The sequence below is a fragment of the Augochlora pura genome, chromosome 6 (assembly GCF_028453695.1).
Source record: "Augochlora pura isolate Apur16 chromosome 6, APUR_v2.2.1, whole genome shotgun sequence".
In the NCBI taxonomy this organism is placed as follows: Eukaryota; Metazoa; Arthropoda; class Insecta; order Hymenoptera; family Halictidae; genus Augochlora; species Augochlora pura.
The window spans coordinates 24,302,992-24,323,579 of record NC_135777.1 but is presented as its reverse complement, the minus strand read 5'-3'; the positions used below and the strand labels follow the sequence as shown (position 1 = coordinate 24,323,579).

Genomic DNA, 20,588 nt, shown 5'->3' with positions numbered 1-20,588 from the left:
AGAATACAGGGTAGTGCCACGACAATGAACGAGACCGAGAGATTTCGAGAGGAGAGAGGGGGACCCAGCATGCCTGCGTTGGATCTTGCTACGAGCTGGAAAGGATCGGAGACTGATCGGTCGTCGATCGCGAAGCGATGGAATACGATATACCTCCGATATAAAAGACGTTGGGTGCGCGAACGTTTGTTGATTCCGCAAGCTTGCCAAAAGTGATCTTGCACGAATATTGCACTTATCGTGTTACACTTTACGCAATTTTTACAAAACGCTACGGCGCGTTCAGTCGCGTCTGTCCACGATCCAGGCAGGGCATCAGACTTATGTAAGTGTTTAAAGTTGCCACCTCATTGGGATCCACCTTAGTCCGACATTCTTTCGTCCCATGGACAGTGTCCTCGCATTGCTCTCTTTATTCTCTATCGAATCCATCGACCCAACTACAACTCGCGACTTTCCTCGCGCGCAAAAGCGACCGCGACGTATTCGAAAAACCTCAAAAAGCTCACGATGGACGAGGCTCTCTTCGCGCCGAACGATTCTTCGACTGCGACAGCTTTCCTCGGGCCGTGCCTCTCGAATCGTCGGAGCAGCTGAAAAGGAGCAGCATCTTGTTTTGGACCGAAGAGCGCGTAGCCGGAGCAGGGGCCCGATCGACGACGCGAGGCCGCGCGCGATCGCGAACGCGGACGCGAACGCGCACGCGCTCGCGCTCGGTTTCGCAGGCGTAAATAGGTGGGTGGCAAAGGTAGGCAGAAAGGATAGCCGTTCGAAGGCGAGTGTGCCTTGGCAGGAGAGAGGGAGTCGAGCCGAGCCGAGCCGAGAGGTCTCTCCTGTCGCAGGTAGAGAGGTAGAACGCAACGCCGACTGCCGACCGCCGACCGCCGAGTCGGCACTGAAAAGCGACCAAGCGACGAGCGAGTTCAGTCGCGGCCGCGCGATCGCGTCGGACGATATTTAACTGCGCGGTGGAACTCGACGACCGGAACGTGATCCTAACCGCCGAGTGACTCGAAAAAACGAGACCGCGTCCTCACACACGCGTTGCCTGCGACCAGCCTCTGGCCTGACAAGGTAGGAGAAACTACCTGCGATACGCGACACGTCGCACCTTCGGCCGCTCGAACGCTCGCTGCTCGATTTTGAGCAGCTCTCGGTGGTTCCAGCGGTCCTGGTTCCGCGCGCGCCCGCTATAATATATAATAGCGTTACGCGGACGTCGAACAACAGCCGCGAGCGTCGGAGAACGGAGTCTGCCGGATGCCGCGGCGAACAATGGTCGCCGTGGTATTCCCATCGGGTCGCTTCAACGATCGCCGCTGATCTTGGACGACGAGGTTCCGGTAACACCCACCCCGATCCTACCTCTGTCGCTCTTTTGCTTTTCTCCTCGACAAACCCTGCGCGCGAATCTTCTTTCCGGATTCTATACTCGTTTCGGTTTCACGGAAAAGACGAACGATTCCCCGGGTTCGCTTCGGTTGGGGTTAGATCTCGCGGCGGAGTCGGCGATCTCCGTTAATCGCGGCCGTTGATTACTTTCACTGAACCGTGCGTCGCGGAGGAACCGCGCGTTGCAGAATCGAAAGCGGCGACTCCTCGCGGGGCTCGAGGTATCGGCTACGGTTGTCGCTACCCGCTCCGAGTATCGGCTCCTAGTAATCGCCTCGCGTTCGGATATTGTAGGCGACAGCGCGCGCATGGAGGTCCCCGGGTGCTGCGTTTCGCAGCTTCTACGTTTACGGCCTTAAAACGACGAAACCGCGCGGTTAAACGACCCGGCTCCGACAACACCGGGTGCCGCCCCCCGTCGAAAACCGGTCCTGCCCGCGGCTCGCGGCTCGCGGCTCGCGGCTCCCAGCCGATTTTGCCTGGCGAACGCGCGACCGCCATCTTGGATCCGACGGGGATGACGTCATTGGTACAAGGTAGATAGCACACGCTCGAGCCCGCTCGCCTCGCCTCGCCTCGCCTCGCCTCGCCTCACTCTTGTTCTCGCTCGCGCCAGCGCCCGATTCTAGCGACGAGCCAGCTAGAGATGGAAGCAGAGGCTGCGCGGCCAATAGCGATGCTTCGACGACCGGGCATCGATATTCTGCCTCGCCTCGCCTCGACTCTGACTTTCTTGAACTGTGCTCCCGCTGCCGTGTTGCCGTTCCCGCTGCCGCTGCCCGCTGCCGCTGCCGCTGCCACGGCCGGGCCTGTGAACCTCTTCAAGGGCTTGCCCGTGCTCCTCTGTTCATTCCCAACAATCTACCCGATGCTGCAGTCTTCTGCTCCGAGGAGATCGCGCTTTGATTCACGGCAATATCTCGCGCGTTTACGTATTTGATGGCTGGATCGTCTTCCGGCCTCGCGTTCGATTCTTGACAGTTTGTCTCTCTCTCGTTTCTTCGTTCAACGATGGGAGCGACAATTCCAACGATCGGACTATTTCAACGAACATTTTTGCATCGGCACCGAATGGCGTGGCGAGTTGCTCGTTTATTTTTCTGCTGGATGCGCGACCTCGAGCGAAACTACAAACGGGTTTCTCTAGGTTTCGCAATTAGCTGCAGTCGTTGGTTCGATTCGATCGCTGCTGAAATCTTTCGCATTCTTTCCAAAGATTTGTCCGCGCGCACGGCGGTGCCCTCGTCGTCTCGTACGCGACTCCATAATTCGGAGCCCTCGTCGCGAGCGCGCGAGCGCGCGCGCGCCTATTCGCGACGATCGAACGCGTGCCGCATAAATACCTGCAATTTATATTCTATAAACGAAGCGGCCATTACGAATATACCATCGTAATCGCTGGTTCCCAGCGCTCTTTATATACTCGCGCTTGTACTCGACGCGTCCGACTATGTATAACGTTGCCCGATGATTCGTCAGGGCTTCTTCCACAACGATCGATACGGTTGGATCGACGAGCCAAATGTCTTTGCGTTCAAATATTTTTCTAGAAAGTTTCGCGTCTCGAAAGTTCTCGTTTCAAACGTAAAGATCGATTGTTTCCAACGTTCGGAGTACCAATTTAGCGGCACGCGCTTATTAATACTTTCTTCCTCCGTAGTCGCGGCGAGTTCTTTCAAAGATCCGAATCTTTCTCGATCGCCGAGCATACCGCAACAATCCCCGCGATATCGAATATTTCACTGAACTCGGTCCAACGAATTTTGCGTTTTCAAATCACGCTGATTTCAACGTTGCACACTATGGTACAATAGTGCGTTAACTAGTCCGACTCGAGGAACAAGAAGCATGCAAGCTTGATCGAACTTGAATCAGAGTTGGAGAAATCTTTGAGACAACGATGTGAAGAAATTACTCGATAAGAAACGCTGGCGGAACACCAAAGCGTTGGCTCGAAAGTGACACGGCACTAATTGAGCCGAAGATTGAATTGTCGGACGAAACTCGGTGGAAATTCGAGAGGCCTTGCGAAATCGCTTAACCGATTCGTTTCTGGTTTCTATCGACCCGCGGCCCGCGGCTCGCGGCTCGCGGCTCGCGTGATGCAGAGCGTCGGTCGGTTTCCGTTCGGTCGCGTAACAGCGAGCTAAATCCTATAATATTCTGTTTTTTGTCACACTTCCGTTATCCGGCCACGATAGCGAGGCCCATTCTCGTCGAACGACTCGACAGCGGGTTATCGAGCGTCGCGCGTCCCGGAGAAAGGCTTGGTCCCCGAGTTCGCTCGCGACTGCGTTGACTCGCCGCGCCGCGCCGCGCGTCCAACGCTGTTCTTACGCAATTTAACGGCTGGGCCGCGCGATGTCGTAAGCCGATGACATTCGATTGTTCATCCGAGCATCGCGGCACGGCATGGGCGTAACGCGATTTATTAATAACGAAAATAAGGTGAAGAAGCACATGGTAATGACGTAGAGAGAAAATCGCGCAGAAATCCACGGTCGACCAGTTTCGAACAGCGAAGAAGGCTCGAGAGGGCGACGGTCGCCCAAAAAGTCCAGTTTCCTCGAAACTCGCATCGATTCGAGAGATCGACGGTCGCGCGTGTTATTACTTCAAGTAGACACCGAGAGTTCCCTAGATTTTCTCGCGGCACAAGTACTCGCCTCCTTCTTTGCATCGGCGCTGCGGCGGTTCGCTACGGTGCGTAGAATTACCGTTCCACTGCCGTTTCGTTGCCGCAATTATTCCGACAGGTAGTCGTTTCGGAAAGCCGCGTTTCGATATTTCCTGTAACGGCATAACGCGGCTAATCGATAGTTTCCAAGCGTCTTCTCTCCGGATAGCACGCAAGACGCGAGGCACAAGGCATAAAACGCGAGATGAACGACTCGCGTATTACCTGTTTAGTACAGTCTGTCGAGAACGATCGTGGAGCGTAGAAAACTAAGCGGGCCGTAATCGCTCGTTAAAAAACATTTGTGCTCGATAGGAGGTTCCGTGCACTCCGCCGTCGAATCGTAAAAGTCCAAAGTGACCGGAACGCGGCCACCGATTAATCCAGCAAACACCGTGGAAAGCGAGGCATCCCAATTGCACGGGCGCAAGGAAATCGTTCGGTTCGGATGCGCGATTCGAGCGGCTAATACGGCTCTGTTGCCGATGCTGGACCTCGGAATAAATAAGTAAACGATAAAGGTATGAAAAGCTGTGCGCGACTGCACGCAACGGGGCGTGACAAGCTTGAACCTAACGGTCCCGGGTCTCGGAACGCGCTGGTCCGTGATCCGTGCTCGGTTTCTCCCGATGGTTCGCGGAAATTCGGAAACGCGAACGCTCGTTTCTTCTTCCGATAGCGAGTGTTCCGTTCCGTTCCCTCTCCTTCCCTTCGCTTCCCTTCCCGTTTCCTTTGCGTGCCAAGAGCCAATAATGCAGAGTCCGTTGCGGGCGATGTACTTTGATGGCGTTTTTGACGTATCGTTGGAGGACGCGCGGAAACGTTCCGAACAAAAGCCACGGCGTTTCGAGAAACAAGCGACGCGTCGAGGATATTTATAGTCGGGCGATCGGAAGGGTAGAGATTCCAGGGTCAAGATCGTCTGCTTCGTAGAGCGAAGCGTCGCATAATTGTCGTTTCGATGAAAAAATGCTAGGCCGATAGCAATGCTCGAGGTCCACGAACTCGAACGCGGATCGAATGATCTTCTCGAGATGCAACGCGCGCGGTTTAGGTAAGCTACAATGCGAAATATTAAATATCTCGGGAGAAGAGAAAGTAGACTCGTATCGCTTTCGAAGAACGCTCGTACGATTCTTCCGGGAGCGCGACGGCGTTGGACGAGGGAACGCGAGGACGAGCGCGTTTCGCGCATTCGGGTGCCCCGAAACGAAAAGACAGCAGGCAGGGGGACAGCATCGGAAAATCTGTCTTCCGTTCTTCGCGATGCGTTTCGAGCACGCCAAGCAATGAATTATCGCTTGTAAATTTGAATTTGATAAACGGTTGGATTCGTCAATTAACCGTATCCAGCGGATGAATTTCTCGAGGGGACTGGCACGTATTTTAATCTCGTAGCTGGTCGATTAAAGTTCAGTTTCCGGTTGGCAGCCATCGATCCGGAACGCGTGCACTGTTCAACACCCTACCGACTGCAACGTCGGTATGCCATTCGTGTCCGTCTGGTACCCCGATCAAAATCAAGGCGGCTGCCACGTCGGCGAAGCGATTTCTTCTCGCGAAACTCGCGTACATTTATTTCTAAGATGAATATTTGCGTCTGCTATAAAAGAAACTCGTTCTTACTCTCTTTCATAAACGTAATCGTCGATGCGTTTCGTCGTCGCGCGGGCTCCGTTTAAAAAGGATGCACGAGTCGCTCCACTTTCCAGAAACTTGCGAAACCAGATCAGTTTCGCAGATCGGTGTGCGTGCGCGTGCTTTACGCGAAGCTGCAAGGAAACTCGTCCAATGAAAGAAAAAGACCAAAAGTGACCGCGCGCGCGACTATCTACGTGCTCTTTCGAATTGGACGGATCGTTGTTGTAGGATGGATAAAACGTTGTTAGTTTGATCCGGCTGAAAGTCGAAACACGCCGGACGGTTTGCCGAGCGTTGCTCGCGCAAGGGCATCGCCTCGCCGCGGCTTATGGGTTGCGGAGAGGCAGAGTCGGAGGCGCAGCGCGGACACAGGCCGAGTCCCGCGTGTGCGTGTCCAGTGAAAGTCGAGTGTTTGCGCAACGAGAGACAACGTTGTCTCCTTCGAATACTGGTTCGACTTTAAAGGCTCGACGCCTGTCTCCTGGACTCTCGGCGGCTTTCGAGCAGGCCGGGCCGGGAGTCGACGTCGCTCTCGTCTCGTCTCGTCACGCTCGCGCCGCGCCGCGCCGCCTTCGTTTCTTTTCCATCGAGAGTCGATACGTTTCCGCGACCTCCCTCTATCTCAGCCCTTATTATCTCTTATCATCGGTCTCGCCGTTCCAACAGCCAACCCCTCGCTCGCTCGCTCGCTCGCGATTCGTCGGCCGCGCAGCCGGTTCGCCGTTCGGCGATCTCGGATCCGTCCGAGCACAAGGTCGTTTCCGATCTCGCGCGAACAAAGGAGCCTTTGGCAAGCGGCTGGGACAGCTGAGAGCAGCTTTTCGACGAGAATACCAACCGCTGTTTTCCCAGCGCCCAAGCCCAAGTCCAAGTCCAAGTCCAAGCCCAAGTCCAAGTACGGTAGAACCCGAGTTGATCGAATTAATCGAATAATGCAACCATCTGGATGCATTTCGACGTATCGCGCGCGATCCAACTTGCTGTTCGACTAAATTAATCGAGAGAACTGCGCGCGGTCAGTGTCAACGACGTCGTACCGATATCGTTGTTTTGCCTCGATCCGACGCAACGACAATGCCCGACCCCTGCACTCTGCCCGGCTAAATCCACGGATTTTCTTCTCAGTGGAACTATAAAAACGGTGCGGCCATTGTCTGCCGCGGCACTCGCGATTCGATCGAGTCCGACGTTAGAACCGCGATATCCATCGGCGGTATTCATACCAAGGACGAATCGCATTGGCCTCCTCCGATGCATCTCGCACAGAGTCTTGTAGCGTCGCGTCGCGGCGTCGAGGATGAAGAATCGCGTGGGAGCCTATTCGCGACGCGACATTCCACGGCGAATCGCAAATTACGATCACGTACGCGTGTCACCTACAACACGAAATATGCGTGTAGGATCGACGAGTTTGGCCGATTCGGACGGCTTCGGACGCGATCGACGAGACGGGACGGGACGGGACGGGACGGTCGATAGGTTTCTTCGAAAACCAGTTAGGAGACGGACGATTAGTTTATTCGACGCGCGTCGAGTTCGATCGCTGCGGATTATTCACTCGGAATGATCAAACTCGTCGAGCCTTTTTTCCATCAAGAGATATTAACCGTGCAGCTGCAACGGAAATACGCGTCGACCGCTTCGAATTTCTCGACCTATCGCTTTCTTCCAACTTTCAACTTCCAACTGTCGCGAGTCAGCGTTCGACAAAGTTGGGCAACGGGTTAACGATCGACGGGTTTGGATAGAAGAACTCGAGCGGACAGGCGATGTGTCGCGCGTGAGAAAGGGAAACGAAGAACTTCTGTTTGGTCGTCTCGTTGGCAAATTAGCGGATGGAGATGCGCGAATCTCGAGCACCTGCGATCCAGTTGCGAGACGTCGGCGCGCGTTCTCGCTTCTCCGGCGCCAAGGTCGAGAACAACCTTCTTCGAGATTCGGCCCCGTTGGTTGCGCAACGGCTAATTCGAAAGCAAACGGATGGATGGCAGAGGGCGGCCGAGAGTGGGAGTTGCCCGATGTGTTCGCCGATTTATTCGAAAGCGCGTCGCGGCTCGGCGTCGGGAGCCTTGGAAGCTCCAAAAACGGAACAGCCGATGACATTTGAAGTTTGAGCGACCGCAAAAGTGTCGGGGGAGGGGTCCCCCGGAAACTTTTATTCTCGGTTTCTACACGAATTTCACTTTAGTTTCTCCCCAATTCCATCCCATCCGGGAGCCTCCGCCTCCGCCTTCGCCTTCGAGCACCGTTCCCCGTCTGACGCGTTCCAAGCTACAATTTTTCTACAGAGGTCCTCCTAGACGGAGCATCTTATCCCCCGAAACGCTAATTACGACAGCAACGGGGTTACGATTGTCGCGCTACGTTGAGCAGACCGAGCGGGTGAAAGTCCCGAGGAAATCCATTATCTCCGTTCGAGTAGATAAACGGACGAGGAATCGACTGCCGGCTCGTGTCATCGGAGATCGGAACACCGTTAACTTTATCGGAAACTTTCGCGCTATGGAATATCGATGCTTCGCGATTTCGAAACATTCATCGTGCTCGGCCGATCGAAACGTTGAACAAAGGCGCGACGTATATGGTAGTCTATTCCATCGATCGAAAGACCGGTGCCGGTGATAATTGTTTCTAATTAATTTGCTATCTCGAGGAAATCTGTAGTCTTGGTAACTTTGTATCATTTTATTCCTGCGCAACGATCTCGAGCTGTCGATGATTAAATAAAGATGCAAGTTGCGCAAGGTCGATGGAATCGCATTCGATTAGGCTACATTATCCTTGGGTCATAGCTCGTGGGCACGCGTACATTCCAATTGGATTGTGAAAATCGATGGAAATTAACGAGTCTCTCGATCCGCGATTAGAGCAGCGAAATTACCCAGCTTGCAAGAAAATGTATTATTTACCAAGCGTGGATCATTTTTATTCTCAAGTGCTGCGAAAGTAGGAGGATGCCTGCTTTTACTCTCGAATCTCGAACGGTTCGTTTCGCTGTCATCGTCGAACCGTCGCGAGCCGCGAGCCGCGAGCCGCGAGCCGCGAGGCGGAGTCGCGCGTTCGAACCGAAAGAATCGGTCGAGGTCTCTGCGAGAAGAGAGCGGGTGCGCGCGCGCGCGCACGAGACCGGAAACGGCCGAGGTCGATGCAGCGTCATTCGGTGATTCCTCGTCTCGCTAAATCATCCTGCGATCGCACACGTTTGCGTCTACGGAAGCGATAATAGATGGAATAATTGAAGGAGCAACGTCCTGCGTCATAGCGCCGAATAGATAGAGTTTCATCTCTCTATGGCGAGGAGATTCGATCGACTGATGATCAGCGGTTGGACGTTTTCGATTTTTCAGATCGTCGGCATGCGAGTGCTCTAGCGAGGATCGACGGACGACAAGGCGAAGAGATTCGAATCGTCCCAGCACATTGTCCAATAAACGTAAGTCGATGCTGCGACAAACTTTTCGCGGATCTAGCGAAGATCTATTGTAGTTACGTCGGATGGGAACAGTAGCCGGAGGTAAAGGGCGAAACGAAACAAACGAAACGCGCGCACCGGTTCGCTCTCCTGGCTTCGTATCTCCGCGGAAAGTCTAAAGGGAACGTTACCTTCCATTCTAGCGGCATCTAACGGTGCGAGTGCATCGAAGCGTGCCAGGCCAGAACTTTCCTTCGCGGCTCCGAATCGCGCGAACGGCGGAAGGCTTTTCGGGCAGGTCGGGAACCATCGAATCGCGCGTGTGTCGTGAAACGTTCCTCCGAAGCCTATTAACAAATATTACGACAAATAGTGCGACAATTTCTCGAGAAGCTAGCATCCGGCTGAAATTGTAAATAATTTGGTTACGCGAGCAATTTTTGCCAACGGTTTTTTACCACGACCACTCACTCGTTTTACTCGCAACCGCGCGCAATCGAATTTTCCTAGAACACCGCTTCGATCGATGATCGATGTCGGAGAGGTGACTCGACCAAGCAATTTGCAGTCTATGCGTACGCGAAGGATCTGGTCGCGTCGCGTCGCGCCGATAGGATGATCGAGGCGCGTACAGGAAACGGTGTCTGCATCTGCTCGAACGAATTTAGATTGGACGACGATCGCAGCGAGTCGCGCGGTAGCACACTCGCCGCGAGACTCTCTTAATTCTTAATTAATCCGAGTGAGACGAGCATCGAAGGATCGTTAGTCCGTGTTTCGACGAGCGAATCGCCGATCTCGTTTGCATAAACTTCGACTTTCATGGACCAGTTTATAGAAGTCGATACGACGGAGTCTCGTTAACCGAGCCATAGCCACTGTCGAGATTAGAGCGTTATTAACGCGTTAACGGCCGTTGACGCCGCGCGATCTTACTCGTTCGAACATGTCGTAAACGCGCGGATGAGATGGCGGCAAGCGAGACAGGGGCCAAAATCGAATTCGAGAGAAAGGAGCGACCGAGTCGCGGAAATTCGCGAATTTTCCAATCGAGCCGATTGCGAGAGCACCGTGAAATTGCCGCGAAACCGCGGCGGAGTACGTAGCGGCGATAATACCGTTCCGTTCGTTTCGTTTCTCCGCGAAACAAAGATTCTTGGCAGCGGCTAGACTTGGGCGGAGCTCTAATACGTGAACGGTGAACGTCGACTTTGAATTCCACCCGCGAGCGTAATAATCCGAGTCGACATTGGAGCTCGCGAATCGCCGCGAGTCGTGGCCACGCGCGCTTTGCGCTTACGCTCTTATTTGCGCCTCGAAGGGAGCGTATCTCGCCGGGGAACGGGAACGGGAACGGGAACGGTCCACGTTCCGTGGCGCGGTGCGGCGCGCCGTTCCAGTTATTGCTCCAGTCCAGGTCCGGTTGCGTGCCTATCTCGCGCGTCAATTCCGATCTCGGAGCGAAAAAACCTCGTCCGGATTATCGCCGGGAACAAAGCTGGGCAACGCCTTCGCCCGCCCGGTCAACGAGCGCCAAACTATTATAGAAAACCGATGGCGAACCCTTTTAGCAAAGAAACGGCCCCAAAAACAATATTTCTCACGAGATCTCTCGTTTGATTTGCAGATGCTGGCGAGGCTGCTGGCAGTGCTCTGCACGGCGCTTCCTCTGGCGCTGTCGCAGAGCAACTACGCCTCGCAAGGTAACAGCATCGAGTACCAGCCCGGGCTCCCGCCGAGCACGATTCTGAACGGCAAGGTAACCAAGCTGGACGACATCTCGTCGATGATATTTCTGAATCGCACCAAGGCGTACCTGAATTGCAGCCAGGGTAGCATGCAGGTCGAGCTGAAGTTCGAGGAACCGTTCTACGGGGTCGCCTACGCCGACTTTGATCGGAACAGCGCGTGCATATTCAAAGGCCGCGGATCTACCAGCGCCAAGTTGGAGCTGCCTCTAAAAGGTGCGCGATCCGGTCGGTCCTCCCTCTTCGACGGATCGACGAACGTCGATCGTCCCCGGGTTTTCCCGTCCTCCGCGCTCGCGCGCCAGCGTTTACGAGCTTGTCTCTCGGCATGGAACGTGGAAGCGGGACGGTAGAAACCCACGCGTTGCGTCGGACAACGCCGAGTTGCGGTGGACTCTTCGCGCGTTTACACCATCTTGAAAAAACCACCCCCTCACTCTCTCTCTCTCTCTCTCTCTCTCTCTCTCTCTCGCTCTCTTCAACGATGCTACCGACACGGGCGGGCACGAAAATAAACGTTAGTCTCCCGATTTCGAAAGAACTTTCTCTTGGGGAACGTCTCCATCGACTGTGACAATAAATAGAAAATCGAAAAATAGTAGGACCGATTTGGTGGGAGCTTGATCGCGATAGACAGAGTTTGTTCGGAGGTGGAGGCAAAGCGGTGTAAAAACACGAAAGACGCAATGTTCCAGGATGCGGCACGAGGCAGGATCCTCAACGCGTGTTCACCAACAATGTGGTGGTCCGGTTTCATCCGGGCCTCGAGATGGACGGCGACGAAGTGATCACGATAGTCTGCAGATACCCGCCACCCGTGGCGCCCGCGCCACCAAAGCCACCCGAGAGCATGTAAGTGATCCACACCGTGGAACCTTTCCTCGAGAAGTTTTAGAGAAGCGCGCTCGTTCGCTGTTCGTGGAAACGGCGAAAGAGACGGTTCGTGTTTGGGAATCGTTTGCGCCGCGTGAAACGAACGCGTTATCGTCTCTCGTCCGAGATAACAGAGAATACGTAGGCGGTTGCCAGCGTTCCGTAAACCTGGCCGGTTAACAATACCGTCGAAAGAAAGCTTTAACCTTGACCGTTTGCCGACAGCATGGCTACCGAGACCGCCTCCCCGCTGCCAGAGCCGCCGCTCAAAGGATTCCAAATTCTGTTGATCATTTGCGCGATCCTGTTCCTCTCGTTGCTCCTGATGGGTCTTGGCTGCTCGTACATGTGCCTGAAGAGGCGGAACGTTCGCGTGATCCACCGGCATCCGTTCGGGAGCGGCTCGGGCTCCGAAATAACGAAGCTCTCGGCGTCCTCTCTGAGCAACATCACGATGTTCGAGGGCCTCAAGATTCCACGGGCCCACGCGCTGCTGCACGCGCCGCCGTCGACCACCGGCAGCGACGCCAACTTGATGATAGATCATTCGTTGCCCAGCGATTATCCGAGCGAGAGCTCCGAGGTAAGTCGATCGGGACCGCGCGTCGTCCTCGTCCTCGTCGTCGTCGTCGTCGACCCTTTGACCCGCGAGCAGATCGAGCAGACCGCGCCTATATTGCACGCGTATTCCCGTTTGCAGGTGGACGAGGAACCCTCGCTGCCCGTCTCCTCCGCAGGCTCCTACGACAACAAGGCGTTCGTGCACCACGAGAGCCACCAGCTGCAACGGCAAGAGATGCGGACGAGCAGCTCGCTGTACTCGGAGACGGTGGCGGCCGAAGTCGACGCGGGCTCGATGACGGCGGCGAACGCGTCCCGGACGGCGGTTAGCCGGCACATGGTGGCGGTGGTGCCGATCGAGCCCAAGTTCGACGTGCAGATGAGGGTGAAGAGAGCTCCGCCGCCTCCGCCGAGCCCGTTGCCGTCCGAGTCGGACGCGGCGAGCGTCACGCTCGAGCGGAATCTGACCACGATCCTCGAGAAGGAGGAGTCGAGCCTGACCCGAACCCTCGAGAGCCCTCCGGCCCGCATGACCACGTTCTCGTACGTGCCGGAGCTGCACGGACCCCCGGCCGGCGCGTCCCTCTCCCCCTCGACGATCTCCAGGCAGCAAACGCCGCCCGTCTACTCGCGAATCCTGCGAAAGCAGGCCGAAAGGGAGATCCTGACCAGCACGAGCGTCAGCCCGATGGACGAGCGACGGATCCCGTCGCCGGCGGTCGAGCAGCCGCCGCTGCAGCACCACGAGATCCGACGGCCCAGGTCGCTCAGCTCGCTCAACACCGAGCTCACGGAGAGCCGCTCGCTGACCGAGGTGACGGATCACACCCACGCCAAGTACAGGGTGGCCAGCATTCTGGCGCCGACGCCGCCGCCACCGCCGCCGATCGCGCCGGTCGCGACGGTCGCCACGCACGCCGCGATCCAGCACCGCGAGCACCGAATCTATCGCGAGGAACTGGCCGAGCCTCTGGTGGAACCGCAGGTGGTCGCGCCGAGGCGGCCCGAGATCACCACGCACGAGGTGGACGACGTCTTTCTGAAGACCGTCACGGAGAAGAAGACGATCGAGGACGTGGAGCGGCACCGACGCCAGGTCACCGAGTACAAGTCGAGGCCGCAGACGCAGCCGCCGCCGCCGGATCCCAAGTGGGACGTCACCATCAGAAACTACCCGACGGAGAACCTGCCGCCGCCCCCGCCCGAATGGGAGAACTTCTCGGACGCGAGCTCCACGTCGAACCTGACGATCGCGAACGAGTCGAGCGCGAACTCTGGCGCGATGACGAGCGCGTCGGGCCCGCGGGCCGGCGGCGTGCCCCTCGTCGACGAGGAGCCCGACGTCAGCATCGAGCCGACGTACACGGCCAGAGCCGAGATCCCCTGCAGGCCGACCCTGTCCGCGGCGCGTCGCGTCGTCGACGAGGCGGATGCGGAGGTGGACGCGGACGCGGACGCGGACGCCGACGCGGACGCCGACTGGTTCGCCAGGCTGTCCCGGGTCCTCGAGCCCAGATACGCCGCCGAGTTCACCGAGGGAGAGCGCGTCAGGTGGCGCGAGATCATCACCACGGACAGCACCCTGAGGACCCTGCTCACGGAGGCGGTGGTCAAGGAGGACTACGAGCTGATCCGCAAGGACGCGAGATACACGAACCTGTTCGCGCCGGCCAAGTGGGACGTGATCATCCGGATCCTCGGCCCGCCGGCGCACCACGCCGGCTCGAGCTGCTCCTCGAACGTCGGCAAGAATAACCACCGGTACAAGAGGTCCAAGTCGTCCGAATGGGACACCAGGTCCAGGCGATCCTCCCTGCCGACGTTGTACGAGTACGAGAGCGACGGAGGCAGCTCCGCCCGGACTCAGGGCCACAGGATCCAGGTGTCGCAGGCGGGCTCCGCCGGCTCCGCCGGCTCCGGCATGGGCCATCCGAGCCGGCCGCGCCGCCTCGGCTCCAGCAGCCACAGGGGAGCCGCGGCCAGCAGCGAGGCCGACGTCCGGTCCATGTCCGAGATGACCGTCAGGGACTTTGTCCGGGTCGACAGGGACGACCTGACCAGCCTGAGCTCCTTCGAGGGCGGCGCGGACTCGCTGGTCAGGTCCCTCAGCCAGCCCAGCTTGGCCAGGAGCGGCTCCGAGTTCACCGAGCACTGGGGCATCCCCTCGGGGATGATGGACTTGCCGGCCTGGGCCGCCGAGGACGCCGACGACGCCGAGGACGCCGAGGAAGGCGTCAGCTCGGTCGAGACCACGCCGAGGCTCCTCCGAAGAACCGACCGGCTGCGAGTCCTCGCCTCCGTCGACGACCGCAGGCAGCCCATCTCGCACCAGATGATGCCCGTGCCAATGCCTGCCGCCGCGAGATCCGGTCGCTACGTCGAGCGGGAGCTGAGCAGCGTCCGCGTCACCGAGAGCCAGAGGACATCCAACTGGTTCCACGACGACTCGGAACCCGAGATGCAGATTTGAGCTCCTCTGCCGGAGATGCTCTCGATTCCGTCCTTGCCTTCGGGCCGCCGATACGCGTTTCCGCCTATCTGAAACGGCCTCGCGCCAGTTATCCTCTGCTGCTTCTTCTTCTTCTTCTTCTTCTTCGGCGGCGGCGGCGACCGCGATCGCGAACCAGGAGCAGGATCCCCCGTCGTTACCGAAGAGGAATCGCTAGCTTCGAGGAAAGTCGAAAGGGCTCCTCTCTTCTATCGAAAAATCACTGCCTATTTTATCGCCAGCTGCCAACACCCCGTTGTCAGCGAAATCACGCTCGCGATACGAATCCATTCGATTCGACGCGACTGTCCGAGAATTGATCGAGGGTTGGTCATCGACACGAACGTATAGAAAGCGATCGAGGTCTTCGCGGACTCTGGGTCGATCGGATCCACCGTTTCGCGAGCTCTTGATAATTTGGTTGCATCTCCCGAACCCTCGCGAATATGCCACGACTCGAACGAATTTTCCTTTCCCTGCGAATCGATCGATAACGAAGCGTATTTTAAGGGTAGAGTATATTCATACGAAGAATGAATACGCAGTGAATGATGCAGTTGTCGAAGGGATCGGGTGGATGAGCGAAAAACCGACCGGGGTCAAAGATCGGACAGTCAACGTCGAAGAACGACGCCATTGTCTCCACTTGCCACTCGAAGTAGAAAAGAAAAAAAGGAAGTAAAAAAAAAAAGTGAAAAACTAAGAGCGGTTGAGCCGAGCACGAGAGATCTCAAAGTCGACCAGGGGACGCGTCGAGTGGGACTGTAGATTCTGGCGAATCGACCAAACAAAGGGTCGTCTTAACAAAGATATTATTAACTCGAGGCAAGTAAGGGTAACTTTAACGATTAACCGCGCAAAAAGTTCTGCTTAGCTAACGATCGATCGGACGCCGCGTTCCAAAGATCTCCGCGATCGTTAGAAGAAAAACCACCGGGGGCAATTTTCTGATGTTTAACGCGTTCGCTACGAAAGTCGAAGGCTGAGAGAATCGCGCGAACGGCCCGCGGTTTCGCTGTCTTCGACAATCTATTCTCCTTGTACGTAATAGAAGTTTAATTCGCGTTTGCTCGAGAAACGGAATTGCCCGCTCTATCCGTCACCGTCTCCCTCTTCCTCTTCTTCTTCCTCCTCCTCCTCCTCCTCCTCCTCCTCCCCCTCCTCTTCCAGTCCTCCCTCTCCCGTTATCGTTCCATCCGGAAAGACAATGGGAATAACGGGGATCGAGTTAGCGAAAGTGTTAAATATTCGGTCGGTGGTGCCGCTGCGATAGTAGTCTGTTTAAGTAGGTAACGAAACATACGGTGCTGGGTTATACGCTTCAAACAATAGCTAGGACTTCCTTCTTCAAGACGTACTTAATCCTCTCTCGCATCGGTGTTAAATGTATCCCACGCGCGCGGTGCGCGTTGCTTCGAACTCGCGATAGATATACATACGCGGATATCGACCGGCGCGAGGCGACGCGAGGCGACGAGAGCACGATACCGTCCAAGCAGGCTCGCTCTGGCATCAGCGAGTCGCCGCCAATTCTCCGTCGCCTCTTTTTTGGAGCCGCTGTTTTTCTGAACGGAACTCGCGAGAAATGACAAACAAATTCTCGGTAAACCGAAAGTTTCCGGCAGACGGGCGCGCGCGCGCCTTCGACTCGCTTTCTCTGTCGTGGACGTTACCGTGCGCGGAAGTATCAGAACCTGCGCATGTTCCCGCAATTATGCAGCTTCAACGCGTTCAGTGCCGCACTAATTTTGAACTGCGACGGTGTCGTAGTACCGTAATACCTCCGAACGAATTCGAATGGGGAAGCCTCGTTTTTCGAACGCGAGGCGGTTCGAGGTTCCCCATGATAAATCTTCTTAACCCTTTCAGGACTAACGTCGCCGGAGCTCCATTCGAGAAGTCGCAGTCGCGCAATTTCTCATCGTCCGAGTGCAAACTCTCTCTCGCTGCGAAATCTGGCGGGGCACGAGATTCTTTGGGTTCGAAACACTCTAGTGCTGAAAGGGTTGACTTCTTTAGCATCGGTTTAACGATTTTGGGGTTTGGATCGCCGCTTAACGCGTTAAACGCATATTTCTGGAAACGAAGCAATGATTTTCTTCCGCGAACCGTTTTACGAGAATCATGGCAAATTGCTTTGCTGCCACGCGTTTTCCAGGTCGCCGAGTGTCGTAAACTTCCGCAATCTGCCGACGTCCGAGTATCGTTAAAATTTGCTTCAGAAACTGCCATCTCTTTATTATTTAGACGTTTCGACCGAAACGAGAGCGTTGTACGTTCGTCGGTTCGTTTCTTTTCAACTATAAATGCATCGAATCGAAGTCGGAATCGGAATCGGAATCGGAATCTGAATCGGAATCTGAATCGGAATCGCAATAGATAAGAGAGGTTCTCTTCGATTCGTAGATCGTAGTCGTCCGATCTCTTCTAACAAGGATAACTCGATAAATATAATATCGTGTTCGATATTCCTTTGCAAGGAATGCGCTTCTCGTCTTTATCGAAGACCCGTTATCTATAACCCTGCTTTATTCAGCTTGCATCGATGTATAAGAAGTACACGCGTAGAAATACGTTGGAGCATCAATTTGTCGAATAGCACGCGCGACGACGCAACGGTTCGCAATTGTACAGCCGCATAGCCGACACCGAGATGCGATACAAACGATGCGTCCGATCGGAAAACCGACGAGAACAAGAGCAACGAAGGAAACGACCGTGCCGAGAAGCTAATTCTACCGCGGCTCGACTCGGTTCTATAAATTCTATGAAAATTGGACATCTCGAAAGCGAAACGTCGTTGTCTCTTTCAACGAGTTTTACCAACCGATCAAGTTTCTATCGACGATTCGACTATAGTCTGCGTTAGTAAGTGTAAAATAGGAACGAATTGATAATAAAACAGTGTAAATTGTGAAAAGCTTCCGAATCATTTTCATCGATCTCGTCCAGAGATTCGCGCGCGTCGACGATCCGTTTCCAACTGCGACTCGCTTCCACCTCCTGCCGCGTCCCGACGCGCCTCTCGTCTCTTATTCTATTTCCGGTCAAGCTTCTTCCAGCAAATACGATTAATACGCGACCGGATTGTGCACAATGTTGCGCAATTCCCAGCCTGTTACTGTTCCCTAAGTCTTTTAGGTAGTTGTTAAAAGAGCTCGTTCGCTACGTCTCTCGCGTCTCTCGCGAACTTACGTAAAGATAGGAAAAGGTAATGCGACAAGTTCGAGCTTCGTCCCACCTCTCTCGACGCTCGCGTCCCTGCGGCCGAGCGCGTCGCGGCTTCGGATCGGGACGAATTACCTAAAATTATAACCTGCGAAAAGCGAGCTAGCCGAAGGGCGAGCAAATAGTTTCCGATGAAAGTTCTGCCGCGTTTATCGGCTGATACTGCGAAGCTGCGCGGGGCAGGCCATCTCTCTCGCCTCGCGAGGTGCGCGGCTGGTCGCAGGGCCAGGTCCCCCGACGATCGCGTTGCCGTTGCCGTTGCCAGTGGTGGGCGGCGAATGCCACGCGGAACTCGCTTTTCTTCGCTTTTGATTCAGGGCCTGTCGAGCGGGAGGTGCTCCGTTCCAAACTTTCGACGCAGCGTCGTGTCCGCGTCGATTAATCTTGCTTACGGCGGACGACCGAGAGCAAGTATAACCGAACTCTATTCGTCGATCGGCGACGTCGCCGTCGTCGTGAATTATTCGCAGGTGACGAGGAACGTCGATCGTTCGTCACCTTCGCGATTCACGGTCAGCCCGAGAGAACGAGAACGGGAACGGGAACGGGAACGGGAGCAGGGGGGGGAGGAAAAGGGAGAAAGCTTGCGTGGAGTTTCCGTGATCGATCCTCGCGGAAAAAGGACACGCCTCCCCGAGAGCGGTCGCGTTGTTTTTCGAAAAACAAGCTCTCTCTCGATCTCGACGCGGTGCGCGACTCGCGACTCGCGACGCGTGGCCCGCGACCCGCGACTCACGACCCGCGACCCGCGACCGCGACGCGCGACGCCGCGACGCATGCGTTCCCCGGTACACGCGGCTCGGTGCTTTCGCCCTTCGCGGAATAATCTTGGCCCTGAATCGAGCAGTCTTCGGCGAACGACGCGATGCTCGCTCCCGTCGCGTCCCACCGTCTCGAAAGATCCTTCGTTTCCCCACGAAATTCGCCACAAAGATCCTGGAAAGTCGCCGGACACCTGGAAAGAGGCCTGGTAATCTCGTCGATATACATGGGACTACAATCTCCAAAACCGTCGATCGTTTTTGAAGATCGTAGCGCCGGTCTGCGAAGTAGCCGTAGAGTCGTCGTCTGATAGATCGAGCAGCTTCGACGACAGAAACTGACAAAAATGGATTCGGAAAAGTAGAGAAAGAGAGAGAGAGACAGAGCTGCGATAGCTAGCTTGCACGTGTTCTCGGCGAAATTTTTGCAAGGGTCTAGCGGTGCCAACGGAGAAAACGCGTCGCGTCGCGTCGTCGTCGTCGAGAGAGAGAGAGAGAGAGAGAGAAAGAGAGAGTGTCAGAGAGGAACGATAAAGCTACAAGCACACTTTGATGAATTAACGAGTTTGCGCGACGTCGTGTAGAAAGCACGTGGTGAACGAAATTCGTTGGATGGGGTGGCCGTCCAAAGGCGCGGCGCGGTGCGGTGCCGCCGTTAGCGAGCGATCTCGCAAACTGTGAGGCGACGGTTCGACGTGTAACGAGGTACGCGCTCCGAATTAACGATTTTCTTTGCCCCGATACGCGCACGCCACCGGCCACCGGCCACCGTGTGCTTTCCGCTAAACCGAACAATTATGAAAGCGGAATCGAAAAAACTCTCTTTCTCTCTCCCGGGGAGAGAGCGAGAGCCGCTTGCACAAATTCCCTTTCAAGGAATTACTCGTCGAGGTGGATAAGAAACGTATCGCGCAGCAGTTTCCTTCCGCTTCGAATGAGTCTTTCGATCGCAATTTCCTGCTAATATCTTCCGATCGCGGGCGTCCTAGCGTCGACGTCGGCGTCGCGTCGCAAGCGGAAAGTACATCTCGGGTAACGTTCTAGATCCCAGAATAAGAATATCTTTTGGGAGATCGACCGGCTTTCGGTATTTCGACGGAGTATTGATAAAGAATGCCATACCTATCGAGATTTTCGTGAACCGAATTGGCATCGACATTCCATAAGCGCGTTTCGCGGCCAAACGATAATATTCCTCGATCGTAGGACGTTTGGTAACTCGGATTATCCGAGAAAAGATTACAGCAGCTTACAGTGGATCGGAAGGAGTCGTAGCGAATCGAGTCGCCTGGAAATGCAGGCGTCGACGGATTATTACACCCTGCCGTTTACAAGCTGGGGTTATCGGCTGCACCGAGTTTCTCTCCGCGTCGACTGGTAATCGCTTAGCCGGGCTACGCGGGTTCTATCGTAATATGCTGGCCTGGCTCGCGATTGAGTAAACGCCACTATTTATGAGAATGTCGCCGAAAACGGGAGAAGAAAAGAAGGATCGAAAAGATAAGAATTCTGAATTGAGAATAATCTAACGCGACGGTTTGTCTAGTTGTATCGAAAGAGGCGAAGATGAAAATTAATCGTTGGAACCTATAAATAGGCGTATCTATAATCTGTGTCGGAATCGACCCGAGCCGCTCCACCCGAGCGTTAAATCAACTTTCGGTGTGGCTTTCGAGACGAAATACATACTGTTGCGCGCGGCGGAGAGGAGAACACTTTTATACTTAGCCGTAGCTCGAAGCGACGAACTTGGCCAACTAATCGTTACCACGTTGGCTTCCGAGCGAAAACCCGTCTCGCCGTCGTC

General features: G+C 55.5%; 2 protein-coding genes across 3 annotated transcripts in view; one reads left to right on the top strand and one right to left on the bottom strand.

Moving 5' to 3' along the window:
• The window catches only part of Kfase (kynurenine formamidase), a 114,440-nt gene that overhangs the window by 69,148 nt on the left and 24,704 nt on the right, over window positions 1-20,588 (bottom strand). The gene's annotated exons all lie outside the window — the stretch shown is intronic.
• On the top strand, window positions 895-16,021 carry Pot (zona pellucida domain protein papillote). Of its 2 annotated transcripts, XM_078182777.1 has the most exons (6): window positions 895-1,074; window positions 9,058-9,143; window positions 10,750-11,086; window positions 11,566-11,722; window positions 11,969-12,326; window positions 12,444-16,021. In XM_078182777.1, exons 3-6 carry the CDS (start codon window positions 10,750-10,752, stop codon window positions 14,772-14,774), a joined length of 3,183 nt encoding a protein of 1,060 aa, XP_078038903.1. In that variant the 5' UTR covers window positions 895-1,074; window positions 9,058-9,143; the 3' UTR covers window positions 14,775-16,021. The 2 variants fall into 2 exon arrangements, with proteins under 2 accessions (XP_078038903.1, XP_078038904.1); XM_078182778.1 differs by lacking the exon at window positions 9,058-9,143.

What these genes read in the sequence shown, in the direction of transcription:
- Pot (XM_078182778.1), top strand. Translation starts at nt 10,750, where the DNA reads ATGCTGGCGAGGCTGCTGGCAGTGCTCTGCACGGCGCTTCCTCTGGCG. An exon ending in GTTGGAGCTGCCTCTAAAAG is followed by an intron (nt 11,087 to 11,565) that starts GTGCGCGATCCG and finishes GCAATGTTCCAG; the next exon opens with GATGCGGCACGAGGCAGGAT. An exon ending in ATCCGAGCGAGAGCTCCGAG is followed by an intron (nt 12,327 to 12,443) that starts GTAAGTCGATCG and finishes TCCCGTTTGCAG; the next exon opens with GTGGACGAGGAACCCTCGCT.